This window comes from Lissotriton helveticus, chromosome 2_1 (genome assembly GCF_964261635.1).
Source record: "Lissotriton helveticus chromosome 2_1, aLisHel1.1, whole genome shotgun sequence".
Lineage (NCBI taxonomy): Eukaryota > Metazoa > Chordata > Amphibia > Caudata > Salamandridae > Lissotriton > Lissotriton helveticus.
The window spans coordinates 119,627,306-119,647,465 of NC_136059.1; the positions used below are offsets into that span (position 1 = coordinate 119,627,306).

General features: G+C 42.6%; 1 protein-coding gene across 1 annotated transcript; it reads right to left on the reverse strand.

Annotated features, from left to right (window-relative positions):
- Positions 1-269: 269 nt before the first annotated feature.
- On the reverse strand, positions 270-782 carry LOC144820070 (epidermal differentiation-specific protein-like). Its single transcript, XM_078677723.1, has one exon. The coding sequence runs from the start codon at positions 780-782 to the stop codon at positions 270-272; it is 513 nt and encodes a 170-aa protein (XP_078533849.1).
- Between the last annotated feature and the right edge of the window lie 19,378 nt (positions 783-20,160).

Consider the following 20,160-nt stretch of genomic DNA (forward strand, 5'->3'; position numbering starts at 1 on the left):
AATGCTACGTCACAGAGAGGCGATGACGATTCATGCAGATAGTCCCCAGCCCCATAAGACACCCAGTCCTAGCCATCGCATGTTCTGCTGGAGGTAAGTACAGCAGGAAGGGGCAGCTTGCACACAGCGGCTGATCAAACAGTTCTTAAAGAAGCAGGAACAGGTGGGCGCGGCCAGAGTCCGTCTTGTGAAGGAAGGGCTGAAGGCGACAGGCTGGGGGTTAAAAGGCTGAGGCATGGGGGCTTCCGGCGGCATCACTGAGGCCAGCTTCATTCGTAGGGCTCCAGGGAGCAGATTTTCTGAAACCAGCCAATGCTCTGCAAGTTGTCCAGGTGGTCGCCAGCCAGGACCGCCACATTAGCCCCTTTGTAGTCATCTTCAGCGAAGAGCTGCCAGGCTCCCTTGGGGACTTTGAGAGAGGCGGCCTTCTTTTCCATCCCGTGAGGGCTCAGTTTTGGGGTCGCTTCTGTCAGGAACAGCGGGGTGCCCTTATAACTGACCCCGTCAGTGAGGACGATGGAAGGGCTGCCCAGCCCGCCCTTCACCTGGCGCAGAGAGGAGATGGTATTGGCGAAGTCATCGAGCGTGGAGTAGTCCCCTCCTGCCTTGTAGAGGCGGTAGCCCCCCTCAAAATCCTTCTCAGCATAGGCTATCCAGGGGTCCCCTACCACAATCAGTGACTTGGCCACCTTGGATAACGCGGCCAGGTCTGGTGTGTCCACGGTGACCGTCACAGGCTCACCAGCGAAGTTCACATTACTGTACAACTTTATGGAGCTCATTGTCGCCCTTTCTTCCTGGTAGATAGCGCTTAGAGGCGAGAGAGGCTGGGGCTGCGGTCGGTGAGTGTCCCGGTCACAGGGTCTCTGGCAGTCTCTCTGTCGTCACTTGGATGAGGCGGCAGCTGCTCTCTCAGGCTGTGGGCCGGGGGGTCGCTCGTCTCAGGCTGGGGCCGCTCTCGCAGCCTTGGTGTCTCAGAGAAGCAAACCTGAGCAGATCTCTCTCTCTCTCTCTCTCTCGAAAGCCGCGGCTCTTATACTCTCTCAGGCCCTCTGACCGCGCGAGAGTTGGCAGAAGGAGGGGTTTCCTCCCACGGACCTATTAATCATTAGTAAGAGTCTCGTTTTCCACAGAATACTATGACGCACTGCTTTCTTTGGAGATAAATGGGCAAACCACTTTTTATCCAAATGTATCATGGCCAAGACAAGCATTTGCAATGCAACCGGTCTCGCCTTTGGGACCTTAAATGTATTTAGCTATGTAGCACATTAGCCTGGGTGCTGAAACATCTACTCTCCTTTAACATGGAGGGAAAGTAAGCACCAAACTGCGTGACACGCCTTGTATGGGAACACAGGGAGAGAAATATTGCCTATCAGCTGGAAATGGTATAGTCCAAAGCTCTGTTTTTAACCCCTTCGCTGCTAGGCCTTTTCCCCTCCTGTGCTAAGCCATTTTTTGGCGATTTGGGTCAGTGCACGCTTAGGCCCCTGTAACTTTTTGACCACATAAGGTATCCACGCCAAATTTGGGTCCTTTTCTTCCAACATCATGGGGATTCTAAAGATACCCAGGGTTTGTGGATTTCCTTGGAGGGGTCCCAGAAATTAACCAAAATACAGTAACATTTTTGTTTTTTTCAGAAAAATAGGGGAAAACGCGTTGCAAATGAAAGCCTCTGGGTTTTTCCCTGCAAAGGTTATCAAAAAAGGGGTTCTGGGGCTGAAATCAGAATTTTCTCAGCTTTTAGGAAATGACAGTCTTTTGTCAGAGAACCAACATTTTTCACACAGTTTTGGCATTTTTCTGGGACATAGCCTATTTTTGCTATTTTTAGTGCTTTCAACCTCCTTCCAGTTAATGGTAGAAATGAGTTCGAAAGCAATAATGGATCCTAGAAAGCTATACATTTTAGTAAAGTAGACTAAAGTCTGAACTCAGAAAGGGGCCATTTGTCTAGATCTATGAAGGTTTCTTTATAGAAACTAACAGTTAAATATTGGAAAAAATGAAATTTAGTTGAAAAAAACAGCCTTTTGTCACAACGTTTTCACCTGTAACTTCTTGTAATTTTGTCAGCTCTTTGAAAGCAATATACCTTTACATCTGTTAGACCTTCCTGGTTGTGGGGATATACAGGACTTGTAGTTTCGCCAAGAACCTGACGAACCCAGAGCCAGAAACTGAGCAGCAACTTGCAATGGTTTTTTATTATGTACCGGGTATAGAGCAATTATTCTGGGAAAATGTATACATGGAAAAATCGGTATGAAAGACACCACATGGCTCGTTGTTTTGCATGATGACTGCGCATTTTTTACATTGTGTGAATACTCTCTTTGTGTATTAGGCTTTGTATCCCTCGTAGATGCAATCCTCATTTTCGAGAGGTATCTGCAAAAACGCCGTTCTTTGTAGTCGGCGATTTGACATTTTAGTAACGTCTCCTTTACGGCGCATATGTCCCTCGTGGATGCAGCGGTTCTGGCATAAATAATTTACTTTTCCACCAATGTCACTCTAATGCCTGAACACCAAAGCATACAAAACCAGTATTGAGAAAGGCTGTTGCTGAAACGCGTCTACTGGTACATTGGTGACAAAATTATGGCACACCTGCAGCCACCTTGATTGGAATAAAGGGGTAACACTTAAAACATTTAATTTGCAAAGGAACAAAATGAGGAGGTTGATTTTGAATTGAAATTATTATTAGTGCTGCAGAAATAAAACTTAGGGCAGATTTGCCTGGTGAGCAGTAAGTAGCCTTACTACAGTGATCTAATGAGCAACTAGAGTGCTGACATTCTGAATTAATGCAAATGTGTGACTCATCTGAATGCTTTCTTGATAGAATCAAAGTAAAAAACTGAAAGTATTTCCTACAGAGGAGACTGTAGTAAATGAAGAAATTAGGAAACTTCATAACAAATAAGTCTCCCAAGATGGCCACCAGAGACAAAAGAGCCCAAATGTAGCGTAAATATCACCCAGATATAGCCCACGTATAGCCCAATGACAGAATGTCCCAGTGTTCTAAAGAACAACTAGAGCACCAACAGTCTTACTTATGACAAAATTATGGCCCACCTGTAGCTATCTTGATTGGAATAAAGAGGTAACACTTAAAACATTTAATTTGCAAAGGAACAAAATGAGGAGGTTCATTTTGCATAGAAATTATTATTAGTGCTGCAGAAAGAAAACTCAGGGCAGACTTCTCTGGTGAGCAGTAGCCGTACTACAGTGATCTAATGAGCAACTAGAGTGCTAACATTCTCAATTTATGGCAAATGTGTGACACATCTGAATGCCTTCTTGATGGAATCAAAGTAAAAAAATGGAAAGTATTTCCTACTCAGGAGACTGCAATAAATGAAGAAATTTGGAAAGTCATAACAAATAAATCTTCCAAGATGGCCACCAGAGACAAACGTGCCCAAATGTAGCACAAATATCACCCAGATGTAGTCCACGTGAAGCCAAATGACATAAGTGTGCAAAACACTTTTTATTTTTTATGTTTTTGCAGTTTTTTATAGTGCAGGCTGGTCAGGTATTGGAGTGCTTTACATGAGCATTGGTTACATCATACAAAGACAGATTCATTTTGGTTGTAGACATGGGAAGATTAAGTGATTTGACCAGAATCACAGAATGTCGAGCTGAAGCAGAACCTCCAACCTGGTTCCCCAGTTGCAAAGTCTGCAGCTCTGGAAGTAACACCACATCCTCTCCCCGAAGTGCAACATTTAATGAAGTGGTCAACTGGATAAAAAACATAAAGATTACAAATAATTTAAAAGTGCTTTGTCGCTATTTGAAAACTCAGATATGTACTCATTTTAGTTTTTTAGAGCACTAACCATAATTTTGATACAAATAAGACTCTCTTATGGGAAACAACCTTTACAACGCAACTTTTATCACGCAGTGCCTTTACGACGCAACTTTTACAACGCAAACCATTACAACGCATAGCGCTGGGGGGCGCTCTAGGATAGGGAATAGGTTTAATTTACTATCCAACACCTTCCCTACTATCCACGGGGACTGGAGTTGGAATAGTAAATTAAACTATTCACTATCCAGCGCCCCAAAGCACTATGCGTTGTAATGGTATGTGTTGTAAAACTCGCGTTGTAAAAGCATGCGATGTAAAAGCATGCGTTGTAATGTCATACATCCCTCTCTTATCAATGTAATTTCTAAAGGAAATGCTCTAGCTTTTACACTTTTGATTACATCAAGATGACGTCAGGTGTGCCACACTTTAGTAATAAATATAGAATGTTAGCAATCTAGTTGTTCATTCCGATAGTGTTGAGAGGCAGAGGCTAGGGACACAGACTCAGAAAATTTAAGGCAGGTAGAAGGGTGCAGAGGCAACAATCTGACAACACTGGGTAGGCAGGACGGGCAGTGGCAGCACAACAGACTATGGAGGGCAGTGGAAAGGGGGGCAGGGGCAGCAAACCAACAATCCAGCACAGGCAAGAGAGGCTGTAGCAATATAATAGACCATTGTGGGCAGAAGGAAGAGGCAGTAGTAGTACAACCATACCTGCCAACAGACCCGATTCAGCCAGGAAACGCCCAATGTTTTTAAGCCCAGATGGGCTTCATTTGATCTGTCTCCTGTCTACAATCTCCTCTTTTTCAATGTAAGTCAATGGGGAAAATCAATACCCCAGTTTGTTTTCAAAATCTCCCTCTTACCAAGTTCAAAATGTTAGCAAGTAAAGTACATTTGATCATGGAAGACAGGAGGAATTGGGGTAGGGACATGGACTCGGATAACAGAGGACAGGAGGGACATGGAGAGGTACACCAAACTGACCTTACAGGGCAGGCATCAGGGTTTGCAGCAGCACAATACACCACACAGAGCATGCGGGATGGGCCTGCAGCACAATAATCCGTAGAAAGCAACTAGCTCACCACACAGGGAAGGTGGGAGGGACCGTAGCAGCACTGAAGACCATGCATGGCAAGCCGGAGGGTAAGTGGCAGCACAATGGCCATGATGGGCAAGAAGGAGGGGGCAGGGGCGTGCACAAAGGACCATGGAGGATAGAAGGGAGAGTCAGGAGCTGGGCTCAGACAAGAGTGTTCAGGGGAAGGGGCTTCACAACAGACCAGGTGGGGTAGGCAGGAGGAGCAGTTGCAGCACAACAGCCGAGGGAGGGCAGAAGGGTGAGGCAGTAAAATGGACCATGGAGAACAGGAGGAAAGGGATAGGGGCATGGAATGTGGGCAGGCAGGGTGGAGGTGGCAGGGACAGGTTACAGTTATCTGGAAATGCTAGGCAGGTGGAGGGGAGTGGCAGCTCAACAGAACACTCAGAGTAGATATGAGGGGCAGGTCCATGGGACATGGTGGGCAAAAAGGATGGGGCATGTACACAGACATCGGAGGGCAGGGGGAAGGAGAATAGGCTCAGCAAGCTAAGCACAGAGGCTAAGCAGGAGGTCAATGATGGGGCATGGAATTGGGCAATGGAAGGCAGGAGGAGTGGACTAGTACATCATGCTAAATGAGGGCAGTGGCAGCACATCGGACCATGCATGGCAGGAGGGAGGAGGCTAGTGCATGGATTCAGACAATATAGGTCAGGGAGGAGGTGGATGGGGTAGCACGCTAACTTATCACAGAAGGTGGGAAGGCCAGTGGCAGAACAACGGTGGAACAACGCTGTAATAAGGGGGCAGGGACATGGACTTGGAGAATGGATGGCTAGGAGGAGGGCAGGCAGGAGCAGTAAGCTTGGGTGGGGGCAGCACAATGCCAGGCCCTGTATCCAACCCCCCACCATCCATTGTGATATGCATCTTACTTAACGTTAAAAAAAGTAGAAATTTGCTAAAGAAATAAAGATCACAGGGACGTTATAATTAGTCTCAGATTTCACTCATACACAACAAGTGAAATTCAGCAGTTATATTTACTGAGCTAACTATAACTTACGCCCCGCAATGTACTGCTAATGACCTCAGACATTACATCATTCATGACATGGTCAGTTACATCACACATGACATCACTCATAACATCTCAAATGAGCTGTGAATGGAATGGAACTATAATCGCTAGAACTGTATTTAGGGATAGTGTGTGTATATTAACACCCCTTTTTTTGTAAGAACCATTATAATACACAACGTACCCAGATCAATATGGCCGAATGCATTTCACTTTAAAGTAATGCGTAGTCCATTATTTATGTTGATGTTTGCAATCCTAAGTATGTTTATTTTGAATAAGTCAGGTTGACAAACATACAGGCATGGCGGTCACAGGGCAAGATATGCTGAAATGACATTGTGTGCATATTATCTCTTTTTTTCTTTTCTTTATTGTATCAATTCCTGAATTTTCACATCGTCACCAGGCCAATATGGCCACCAGCTTTTTGGATTAAAGTAATTTGCAGTCCTTTATTAATATTGGCAACTTGACGTATTTGGTACATTTAAATAAGGAAGGTACAATGACGCCTTGTATCGTTATCAAGGTTTGGACAAGCCGAAACGCGTGGATTGCGTCCTTTGTAGATTAAATACTTCCAAACTACAACCTGAGTGCTGATTCCTTCCTTGAAAAGAGTGAGAGGAGATTAAATGCATGTATATAAAATTCACTGAAAAAAACACAAGTTTCAGGGACATTATAGTTAGAAATTAGCATTTAAAAAACCTTTTGATATTCACAGAAAAAAACACCGGTTTCAGGGACGTTATAGTTAGTCTGACATTTCTCTCATACAAAACCAGAGAAATTCAGCAGTTATCGTTAGCGGAGCTAACTATAACTCAAGCTCCTGCAATGCACTGCTAATGATGTCACATATTACATCACTCATGACATGGTCAGTGACATCACTGATGACATCTCAAATGACATCACTGAAGATATCATTGATGACATCATCCAGTGACTGTGAGTGTTTCTAAAAAGTTTAAGATATATATGATGATTCAGTCAGTGTGTGACTGACTGCATAAGTGAGAGATTATATGTATCTGGGTGAGTGACTAATCTGTGTGAATGTCTGTAGCAGTCTGTCAGTTGGTGTGTAAGTGGCTGCATGGGTTGATGAATAGGTACATGAGTGTCTATATTGGTTATTTATTGATTGTCTGAGTATCTGTATGAGTGTCTGAGTGTATGTGTGTTGTGTGACTATCTGCATGGATGTGTGAGTGGGTGATTCACTGGCTATATGGGTTTATGAGGGCATCGAGGGCATTTGCAAGGGGCTGTATGGGTGAGTGAGTGCATATGGCTGTGTTGGTGAGTGAATGGATGTCTCAGTGTTATATGTGTGAGTAACTGCATATGTTAATGGCAGTGAGTATTGGAGTATATAAGTGACTATGTGAAAGTGAGTGATTGTGAGAGTGGATGTATGGATGAGTGTGTGCTTGTGTCAGTGATTGTATAAAAAAGTAAGTATATTTTAGTATCTGTGAATAAGTGAGGTAGTATGTGTATAACTATATAGGAGAGTAAATGGCCTTGTGATTGACTCTTTGGGTGCCTGATTAGGGGTGTGAGTAACTCTATGGGTGAGTGGTGATGTGTGAGTGGTCTGTTTGGGTGTATGAGTGCATATAATAGTGGTTGTATTTATGAGTGACTGCATGTATGAGTGAGTATGGGTGAGTGAGTGGATGTGTGTATAGACCTAAGAATCAATAAGTGGGTATGTACTAACTGGTGTTGGTGTGTCTATGGTTTCGAGAATGGTAGTCTCTATTTTAGAGTGGGTGTATAAAAGGTTGTAATAGGGTGCGGGTAGGTGCATCAGAGATAAGTGGATGATGCCATCAGTGATGTTATCAGTTATGTCATTTGAGATGTCATCAGTGATGTCACTGGCCATGCCATAAGTGATGTAATATGTGAATATGTGATGTCATCAGCGGTGCATTGCGTGGTGTAAGTTATATTAATATGTATATTCCCTGAAAAAAACATAGGTTTCAGGCATGTTATAGTTAGGAATTATCATTTAAAAAACCTTTGAAATTCACTGAAAAAACCATAGGTTTCAGGTATGTTACAGTTAGGAATAAGCATTTTAAAACCCTTAGAAATTTACTGAAAAAAACTATAGGTTTCAGGGGTGTTATAGCTAGCAGGACATTTCACTCATACAAAACCATTGAAATTCCTCTGTTATAGTTAGTTGTACTAACTGTAACTTGCGCGCCCGCAATCCACTGCTGTCACATATTACATCATTCATGACATGGTCAGTAACATCACTGATGACATCACTGATGACATCAAGTGAATATGGGTTGGTTTGTTATTTAAATATGTATTATATATATATAGCAATCTGCATTGAAGAATGAGTGGATATATAAATATCTGGATGGAGGAATTAGTAGCAGTGTGATTGACTGTTTACTTGACTAATTTATAGTGTCTCACTAAATACATTGGATAGTGACTAAACTGTGTGAATATCTGTTTCACTTTGTCAGTTGTTGTGTAAACTACTGCACCAGTTGGTTACTATCTACGTAAAAGTCTATATTAGTTATTGATTAGTTAACTAAGTATTTGTATGGGAGAGTGAATGTGTGTGTGGTTCGGTGGGAGGTGTGTGACTGACCAAAGATGTGTGAATAGTTGATTCAGTAGGTATATGAGTTTAAGACTACATGTTATAACAATTGTTTGGGTGAGTGAATATCTTTATGGGTGTGGTTATGAGCAAATATATCTCTCAAGGGTACATGTCCAACAAACCATAAAAATAAAAGGCGGTGTATGTGACAGTTGTTGTATATAAATAAGTAAGTGATTGTATGAGTGACTGTATTAATACCTGTATACTTGTAATAGTGATTTTATAACACACTAAGTATGAATTACTATCTATATGAATAAATGAAGTGGTGTTTGTATAAGTGTGTAGCTGAGTAAATGTAAGTTTGATCCATTGTTTGCATAATTGAGTAGGATGACTGCATAAGTGAATAGGATATGTGCTGATGTGTAATGTCGATATAGGTTTATAAGTATAGGTGATAGTGTTCTATTGATCATTAACAGCATGTATGAGTGAATCTATAGGTAAGTTATTAGATGTGAGTGTAGATCTAGGAATCACTGAGTGGGTTTTTAGAAACTTGTATTGGTGTGTCAATGGTTTCAAATATGGTACTCTGTAGTTTACAGTGAGTGATGAAAGGTTATACCAGTGTATGATGAGGTGTATCTTATTGTCATGTGGATTATGTCATCAGTGATGTAATCAGTGATGTCATTTGAGATGCAATCAGTGTTGTCATCAGTGATGTCACTGACCGTGTCATGAATGATGTAATATGTGACATCATCAGCAGTGAATTGCGGTTGCGTGAGTTACAGTTAGTACAACTAACTATAACAGAGGAATTTCAATGGTTTTGTATGAGTGAAATGTTTAGCTAACTATAATACCCCTGAAACCTATGTTTTTTTCAGTGAATTTCTAAATTTTTTTAAATGCTAATTCCTAACTAAAACATACCTGAAACCTATGGTCTTTCAGTGAATTTCAAAGGTTTTTTAAATGCTAATTTTGAATTATAATGTTCATTAAGCATATCTGTTTTTTTCTATCTTTTTTAATTATCATCCCAGTCTCAACCTAGTAAAAACTGCAAATATTACTACTCTTCAATTGATTCCTTCCACCAACAAAATCGCCACAAACCAGAACCACAACTAACGTTAATGATATACAAACTAGGTGTTCCCGTAGAAAAAAAACACAAAAACACCACTCCCCCATATTTTCAGCAACCAGCCAAATCTGCAATACTACCTAAAAAAACAGGCAATAGCTCCACTTACCAGTAACAAATTAACATCAACATTTAACAGGTGTAAGGAGCTCGACTATCTATTGCGTGAATTACATCCAACTCACACCCATATTGAAAGACGAATATGTGATAGAGGTACTAATCATGCACCAACGACACCCAACAAAATCACAACACTAAGCATGGGCGGAATTTGCGAATTCGCGATACGCGAAATCCGGCAAATTCTGCGAGCTTGCAAATTTTTTTTTTTTCCAACTTCACGAGATTTTTTTACTTGTTCGGGAACGCGAACTTGCGCATGCGGTCGCAGCGGTCGCGAACCTGTTGTTTTCACTAAACCAGCCTGCTCGCGATGCCTTTTTCCTGTTTCGGGTCGCAATGACGTGTTCGAGTGCGCAATTTCCTGTTTCGGGTCGCAATGACGTGTTCGCGTTTGCAATTTCCTGTTTCGGGTCGCAGTGACGTGTTTGCGATCGCGGTGTCGCTCGGCCAGCTACCAAAATCTCGCAGCGCAACTCATCAGTGAACGCAGAATCATGGTATGTCACTGCCGCGCGCGCAAGATTGTATTTTTGAAGCGCGAACAAGAAAAAAAAATCCACCAACTCGCGAATTGCGGATTTTTGGGCAATTTCGCGCGACTCGTAAATCGCGACATTGCCAAAAATCTGCAAATTCCGCGAGAGAAACAAATATTCAGCCCATACTTACACAACACCCAGCGCCACCACAACCAACCCCCTGGACCCCTCCCCTCTACTACCTCAGAGGCAGCGCAAAACAGGACAACAGACCTTTCCAAAATACCATATCCCCTCAACCACACAATAGCTGAATGTTCAGAGATGTGGCAACCAACTATGTATGAGGGAGGGAACTCGCACATCAGCAATAATTTACACAATCCCAAGTGTACCGGTGATATGCTATACACAACTCACTATACAAACAAAAAACTTTTCCATGTGGTGATATAGTATTGATACGTGTAGTGTTCTGCACAGTGGACAAACCATATTATCTCAGACACTGGGGAATATCTCGGTCATATGGCTGTATTGTCACCTCCCCTTGAAGCAGAAGTGGAGTGGGCTGGTCCAACGTATGCAACTCCAGCGTAAGAGTATAAGTACATGGGCCACACGTTAGGCGTGGTTCACTTGTGCGAAGACAAAAGACTCTGCCACAGCGATGGTCCTCACCCTGCCACGTGGCTGCTGCCATGACTACGTGCCACCTCGATACAGGCCCAATGCGAATTCAGCGCCACAGCACCGCAGACTTATGTCTGTATCGACTACTGCCTTCGATCTACACTGCAGGGTTCACAATTTGAATTCAGCTTTGGATCTACACTATGGGCAGCATGAAATTCAGCCTTGCTTTATTTAATTCAGAGACAATTGTACTCTATGTCCTCAGATTTTGTTATAGGATATGACAAAAAGTATTCTTCGATGTCTGTGCTGACTACTGCCTTCGATCTACACTGCGGACAGCAGGGTTCACAACTTGAATTCAGATTGGGATCTATACTACGGACAGCATGAAATTTAGCCTTTCTTTATTTAACGCAGAGACTATTGTACTCTATGTCTTCAGATTTTGTTAAAGGATGTGGCAAAAAGTATTCTTTGATGTCTGTGCTGACTACTGTTTTCGATCTACACTGCGGACAGCATGGTTCACAACTTGAATTCAGCTTTGGATCTACACTATGGACACCATGGAATTCAGCCTTGATTAATTTAATGCAGAGACAATTGTACTCTATGTCCTCAGATTTTGTTAAAGGATGTGATAAAAAGTATTCCTCAATGTCTGTGCAGTACAGTAGCCAAGACACATTGTACCAGTGTGGCGCGCCCGGACCACGCATCATCGCAGGGTGCGCACATGCTGAGTTCTTCAGGTACCACTAACTCACTGCACCACAAGTAATCGCCATCTGGCCTTATTAAGACATAATTCTTTAGACAGAAGACATTGCGTCCAGTGCGGCCCGCCCGGACTACGCATCATTGCTGGGTGCGCACACGCTGAGTGCCAGAGGTACCACTAACTCAGTGCACCATAAATCATCGCAATGAAGAGTGAACAGTCTTATGTTAGTAATGAGGCATACTACCACTCAAAAATCGAATTGATACAGAATTCAATAGACAAAAGACCTTGGTCTGAGTACGGACCACCCCCACCGGACCACACATCATCGCATGGTACGTACACCCTAAGCGCCGAAGGTACTACTAACTCAGTGCACCATAAATCATCGCCACGTGGCCTTATTAAGGCAGAATTCACAAGGCAAAAAACATTGCTACCAGTGCAGCCTGCCTGGACCACGCATCATCGCAGGCTCCACAGAACGTTGCTTCAGGTGCCACTAACTCAGTGCACCACTTGTCATCGCGCGCTGCACAAACGCTAAATTACCAATACTGTGCAGCTCTACTCAACACCACGTGGTCGTAGGCCCTTGCTATCCGTTGCCTCCTGCTTACACTGCGGTCATAAAAGCTCACAATTAAATTGACTCTACAGTCATCGTTTGCAGAGTGCATTACCAAACTAATTATAACGTCCCTCAAACCTACACAATATCCCTTAGTATCCTTCCTTCAAGAACTTCAAAGGAACACTGAATGGCAGTCTACACTGCAGACAGCACAGCTAACAATTTGAACTATAATGTCTCTGAAACCTACATATTTCGACAATGTATTCCATACATGTTTCATCTTTTATTTGAATCTTGATTACAAATGATGCAGTTCAGTAGGCAACAAACAATGCTTCCAGTGCAGCCCACTCGGATCATGCATCGTCGCATGTTGCGTGCACGTTCAGCACCAGACGTACCACTAGCTCAGTGCACCATAAATATTTGCCACCTGGCCTTATTAGGGCAAAATTCAGTAGACAAAAGACATTGCTACCAGTGCAGCCTGCCCGGACCACGCATCATCGCAAGCTCAACACGAGCCGCCCCTACCTCAGCGCACCACAAGCAACGAACTCTTTACAATATAATCTGTTGTGTATTATTTCACATGTAGTGCCCCTACCTTTGTGCAGCGCAAGTCATAAACCGTTTATGATGGACTATCTGTGTATGATAGGATGATTACTATTGTACGTGTTACCAACAGCAACGATTTCCGGAGGGCTGGCTTACACTCACCCCACATTCACCCAGCACAGACATCACTAGACATGTAATCCTGGTAATAAAATGGAGTCGATCGCACGTGCCCGTACCCAGTTCAACTATCTATCTGTGTCTGTGTATTCATTATGTTTGTAAAATGCTGCCCCTGGGCCCTGCCACATTACATTGTGCTGTAAACAGCATATGCAACCATCTTACCTCTGGCAGTAGGAAAAACTTTGGTTATGTAACTTTCTCTTGCTCATTCTACAAGTACCAACGTAGAGACTAGATCATTAGAGAACTGCAACCAAATTGTACAGTAAATTTATAAGTGTCTGCGATTGCTGGAGGTTTTTTTTCTGCAGCGAATTTATATAGTGCGAAGTAGACCCGAAACTATTTCATGGGTTTACATGGGCACCGTATTTACAGTACATTTTTAGGCACACGGAGATTATGTGATTTGCCTACAATAACAGGATGTGGCTGCGACTCCGAGGCTCGAACACTGATTTCCAGCACCAAGTTAAATGTTAAAAGATTTCTAAAGCGCATGGCTCCCGTAAGCGTCCCAGCGCTGACAGAAGTACAGGCGATAACTTGAGAAAGAGATTACGGGAACAGCCAGGTCTTTAGAGATTTTCGGAATGACAGAAGATTGGGTTGGGCACGAAGATCAGAGGGGAATGAGTTCCAAAGTTTGGAAGCGTTATTGGAAAAACGCCGGCCTCCTGATCGTGCCTTCTTGATCCTGGGTGGCAGGGTAAGATGGGCATTAGAGGATCGGAGGGTTCTGGAGGTGCTGTAGGGGACTATAAGGTCTTTGAGGATAGGGGGAGCTTTCCCCTTGAGAATTTTGTGGGTTAGGCAGAGCACCTTAAACTGCACTCTTTCCAAGACGGGCAACCAATGCAATGCTCTGATGGCCGGTTTGGCTGAGCAGCGACTCTTGGTGTTGGTAAGAATCCGGGCGGCGGCATTTTGTGCAACCTGGAGTTTAGTTGTCACTTTCCTCGGTGCGCCAAGATACAAGGCGTTCCCGTAGTCCAGCCTGGACAAAATGAGGCCCTGGACAAGGAGTTTTCTCGACTGAAAAGGGAGCAGCGGGAGGATCTTACGGACAGTGCGCAGGAGACCGTAACAGACTCCAGCCGTTTTCCTTGCTTGGGTGTACATAGTGAGGTTTTGGTCAAGCCACAACCCGAGGCTTTTAATCTCGGATTTGGGGGTGGGAGGCAATCCCATACATGGAGGCCAAAGAGAGTCCGGACGGAAGTGAGACTGATTACCCATCACCAGTATCTCAGTTTTGTCACTGTTAAGTTTCAAATGGGACCTATCCATCCAGCTGACTATATCTCTCAGACAGGAGTACAGATCGATGGTAGGATTTTCCTGCTGACTGAGAGAGACAACCAGCTGGTTGTCATCCGCATATGTCAGAAGTTTGATTCCATATGGGGTGACAATCTTTTCGAGAGGGGACATGTATACGTTGAAGAGCGTGGGGCTCAATGATGAGCCCTGTAGCACTCCGCAACGTATGGGGGTCTCTTTGGACATGTAGCTACCCTCCATCACCTGGAAGGAACGACAATGAAGAAAAGATTTTAGCAAAGACAAGGCGGTACCTGTGATACCAAGATCTCTGAGCCGCTGAGCCAGGATCTGGTGGTTGCCCGTGTCAACAGTATTCCCAAATGACCACATAAGTATATATATTAGCTAACCTTCACGTGCCAAAAACTGCAACCTAAAGCTTTCATAGCCTTATATTACTACAGCTACAACTCTCCACTGAATGTACAACAAACATTTATATTCGCAGAAATGCGTCATGTCCACCATCTGCTATGTATGGAACTATGGATGAATATAGGGTCATTGATACCCCATACCTTCCATGTTGGGGGACTTCACAGACATAATGACACATTTGCGGTTAAGACCCGGGTGACAGCAGCACTACAACACAAACACCCGAATCAGTTGATTTCTCATATAGCTCACGATGGAGCCACGCCCATAGCTCCAGAGTCATTGTTCTGTACACTACATAGGTCAAGATTAGGTAATGAATTCATCTCTAAGGTCAAATGTTTACCTGAGACAACGTCCACACATTTATCACTTCAACCATTCTGGCTACAAAGTCAATTGGAATAACAGTGAAGCTCTCCCATTGTCCAGGGGTACAATGAAAGTAGCTATTTTAGGCTATCATTTTCAAAGCAAAGCAGATCACCTGAAGTATCTAGGTAGTTATGTCAACAAAGGTTTAGAATGTATGATTCAAGAAAACCTAGATGCGCTTATTGCCAAAACTCAGTCGTAGTTTGGTCCTATCTTGACCTATCCTTTTGGGGTAGAGTATAGGCAGTGTAAGCGATTATGGTGCCTCATTTCACTTATGTTTTAGGTGTGTTGAATTTGACAGTTAAAATATAAATATTGAGAGATATCAACAAAGGTATTAAAACCTTTATTTGGGGATCTCTAAGACCTAAACTTAAAATCTCCAAATTGATTGTTTACATGTAGATATGGGGGCCTAAGTTTACCGTGCATTCAGTATTACTATACAACTTTCCAGTAATTCTGGATGACAGAGTCGTTAACCCATTGTCAACTACAGAGAGAGCTTTCTCTAAATGAATCAATTTCTCGTATTCTTTCTGCAGTCTCTGCCTGTGTCGCTTTCACATTTTGGCATATATACCTGCGTATATGAAACGTTTATGACGTCGTTTCACAGGACCTTGTAAGAAGTCCCTTAAATCAATGCCATCTTTAAGTAAAGATAAATGTTGTTTAACCTCTGTAAGTGTAGATTTTTGTAACCACTTAAGGCACAGTTTCCCTACACTGTATGTTGTTACTATCCCTGAATGTTGTTTCTGGACATATCTTGGATCTGGCCTAGTGAATGTGAACCCTTGTGTCTTATTCAGGAATCTATCTTGACAGTTATTCATGTCTGTGGGCCAGATTCACCATTTTTCCAATCAGGATCAGTTCTGTTTTTTAGTAAAATAGTTTTTGCGTCAACCCCTCCCTCTGAAGTGTTTTTACCATCAGGTGTAGGTTAAGGTATTGACGGTTTGCTCAAATCGTTTATCTTCGCCAGGCCAAGGCAGGATGTCTGTTGAACAGTGTTGTTCAAAAACATTATTTGTTCAGGGATAATGCAGGCTCGAAATAGAGCTTCTATCCCTGCACTTGCCAGTCTTTTGAGCCCCAGACAGTTTTTGTTTCTATGTTGTCACTCCAAAAGTCAAAGCCTAATGAGGACAGCTGGGCATAAAAGTCTGCTGAATAAATTTGCTTTGTATTGCTTAACATACTTTTCATTCCTGTCTTATTAACATTTTTAAAGAAAAACGTTTCCGGATTTGTGGTATTAAAACCTGGGAAGTATGGACATTTTTCATAGAATGTTTTTGAGCTAACTTTTGGTGGCATTGGACAATGTTCCCATTGATTAAAAGTATAAATATTCATAGGGTTTGCAGATTTGTACAAGTAATGATGGCCAAAATGATTATAACAATACATTTGTGCATAATCAGATGAACCTTCTAAGTATTCATGTTTTGTAAACTTAGCAGACATCTCTAAATCTGACATCGTATTATTAACAGTCTCAAAGTTCCAATCATCAGAAAATGTGCTGGGTGAAACAAAATCACTCAAGGAAACCTTAATTTGATGTAGAATATTCAACAGCTCTGCCAGACCATAAATGTCATAATCATTTCTGTCCCATGCTATACCACCAGGTATAGGAACGGCTGTGATGTTCACTGATGTCAAGCCTCTTGTTCACGATGAGATGATTTGTGTGGCTTCAGGAGCAGGTTGATGTCCTTTCTTGCTGTGTCTATATTACTATATTATCCATTTATCAGCATTCCCAAGCTTAATACAAGAATTAGCCAAAGTAGGAGAAAAAGTACGCCTAGCACAATCCAAAGTTCAACCCATGGTGAAACCAGATAAGTTTTTTCAAGTTGATGAAATTGTTCTGTTGTTTGTGCTTTAAAACTTTTATTTGCTGGCGTCGTTTCAGGCTCACTGGGATCCTCGGAGAACGTACCAAAGTTGATGAAATAGCCAGAGGCAGTTCTGTCAATTGTTGGAATTGCATCAGGATTATTTGAAATCATTGGAGCTACTGGATCCTTTGTCATATTAGTATAGTCAGATGCTACATCATTGTAGACAGGAGTGTCTTGACGAACTGTTATTTGGGTCTCAAGAGGTTTAAGTTCCATGGCTTTGTTGCATAGTCCTTTATTCTGTACTTTAGAGTCTTCAAATGTGATGAGTCTCTCAGTTTGAACCTCTTGGATAGTAGCAAGAGTAGGTCATCTGCTACATCTTTGGAGTCCACTGGGCCTACTACTTATTATTGGCCACATGATGTGGTTTAACCAGGTTGATGGATACGAACCTGTTCTCCTTTCTTCCAGCAACGGGCGGCAGTTACACTGTTCCTGATCCGTGGATTCCTAGCACAGGTACTGGTTTTGTGTAAGAAGGCCCAAATTCCTTATTATCCGCGATATTTTCTCTGACTAGATCCACAATCTTTGGAATCCAGGCAGGCCTTGCTGGGACAGGTGTTTTTTCTTCAGTTGTCGTTGGCTTCTGCAATGTGTTGCTTAGACAGCCAAATGGTCTTTGATATCAAAGGTTTTTGGTCCACCACTGAAGTGTGACGATCGAGGTCCTGGACAAGCATTCTAGTACCAAAAAGGATTTCATATGAATTGATTCCACCGAGATAATTTCTTGACAGATTATTTAAACTGGACACTTATTAGATGTTTGAACCACCCGACACTCGAGCCTAGTACCCTAGCTGTTACAGATTGCTTTATGTTCAGGTTTTTTCTTTCCACTACAGAATTTCCCTCAGGATGGAATGTACTCGAATACCACAATGCAATGCCCATGCTGGCCATGGCCTCTTTGTAAGCTTTGGAGCTAAACGTGGGACGACGCGTGCCGACTGCGTATGTGCCGATAAAGACTCGCAAATCTTTTATAACAGTTTGGGCGTCAGCTGAGCGCTGAGGCCACATCCAAATGAATCTTAAGCATGAATCCACTTCGACCATGATATATTTGTAGTTACCATCCCTTTGTAAGGGACCATAGTGGTCCAGGTAAACACAGGCTAATGGTTTATCTGAAATTAAAAGGGGTGTCTGCGCTGGGCGTTTCACTGTCAAAACTTTCATTTTCTGGCAGATTTCACATTCCAAAACATAGTTTCTGGTCTGTTTCCTCATGCACTGCCACTAGTATCTTTAGTAATGACACAGTGGCTGAAACACCTGCGTGTGCAGAGGCAAGCCCTTCATGTGCTGTTAAGATAATTCCTAATCTATGTTACATGTTTGGAATTACCCTATCCCCCACTCCAGGGATTTGAGCAAAAGGAACATTATTTACATCAGTTATATATGAATACTTGAGTGAAAAGCCTTTTGGTAACGTTTTATCGCTGTCTTTACTGAAAGAGGCGACAGCCTGCATTATTTTGCTGTCTATTTTTGTTTTTGAACGAGTGATTGCAGATACGGAAGCCGTTTGCAAAGCTGTATTTGCGGCTTCATCAGCCAATCAATTTCCTGCAACGTGAACGCCATCACGCTGATGACTCAGTGTATGGATCACCTGAGTCTTTTGTAGTTCTTTCTGTAACTGAACTACTTGTTCCCAAAGCAACTTATGCTTGATTGTGCTCCTTTTGCCTCTTTGAATCTGTTTTGAACCCAGTTCTGCAAGTATTCATTGTAAGATTGAACACATTGCTACGAATCGCACACTATGAGTGTGAGGAATTTGCGATTGGTATTTTCAAGCGCCATCTTGAAAGCCTGTAGTACAGCTCGCTGAGCGGTACAGTCTCTGAGAGATTGTGTTTTTGTGACCATAGGTCGGAATTTACCATCACGCAGCACTATAAGCTTGTTTACCCCCAATTGCGGACTCTGCTGATCCTTCTGTATAGATTACACATTCATACTGTTCTAGAGGCAGAATCTCAGTAGGCAGAGGACATACTTGTTCATATTGTAGAAATGTTTGAGTTTTCAAGTAAGGGTCAAAACGTATTCAACGTCTGTTGCAGCAAGAGAGTTAACCCATTGTATGATCTTGTTTTTTATTCTAGTAGGACTGCATCCTAGCGCGGAGACGCACTGTGTAGTGTATTCAGGCGCTTAATAAATGTTTTTATTATTATTATTATTATTATCCATCTTGGATGTAAAGCCTTTGCATTCGGAATGCTCGCTTTTCTCCCTGCCTCTAATGCAGGTACATGACTAACGACCATTATGCGTTTACCCTGTGCCAGAGCTCTCTCTTTTGCTACTGCAGTTTGAACCACTGTCAGAATTGTTTCTGTTGAAGTAATTTTCATTTCAGCTTGTGTGTACAAGTGTGATTTGTAAGCAATTTGTACTTTTTCACCTTCATTAACCGCATGCGCGCTAGCGGGTTTTCCCGCTGCGCGCTGGATTTTCAAAAAACCCGCGTTACGTGACAAAGCCAGCTCGTCATGCGCGTAGCGCAGGTAACGCCCATGACGAGCTGGCTTTGTCATCAGTGCTGAAGGGGTTAAAGGTTAAATACGTGAATCCGCATTTTCCCTGGATTATTCTGATTACAATGTTGCGTACGTTTACGCGTGTCTCTAAATGTGTTGTTGCTAACGTCTGTTTGCACTGAATGCAAAATCTCTGTGTGTTTTTGAGTCCAATTTATGGTTTTGAAATCAGGTTTGATTAATTCGTAGAGATGTTTAACCCTTTCTGCTTAGTTTAGAATGTATGTTCTTCTGAAATTCAGGAAACCTAGAATTGACTGTATGTTTTTCAGCATTTTTGGAGGTTGGAGCAGCGCATACTTTTCTAAAAAGTTAGCTGCCAGGCTTTTGCCTTCACTTGATAACTCATATCCTAGAAAAAGGATGTTGAGTTGGGCAATTCTTGATTTTTTAAAGTTGAATTTGTACCCTTCAGAGGCGAATCCAAGTATAATGGTATTCACTCTGTTCAAGTGCCTGTCTAAGTCATCGTCCGTTAGATAGATGTCATCGACATAAGATAATGCCTCATCATCATACCTTTGTAGTAACTCTGTTACTCAGTCTGAAAA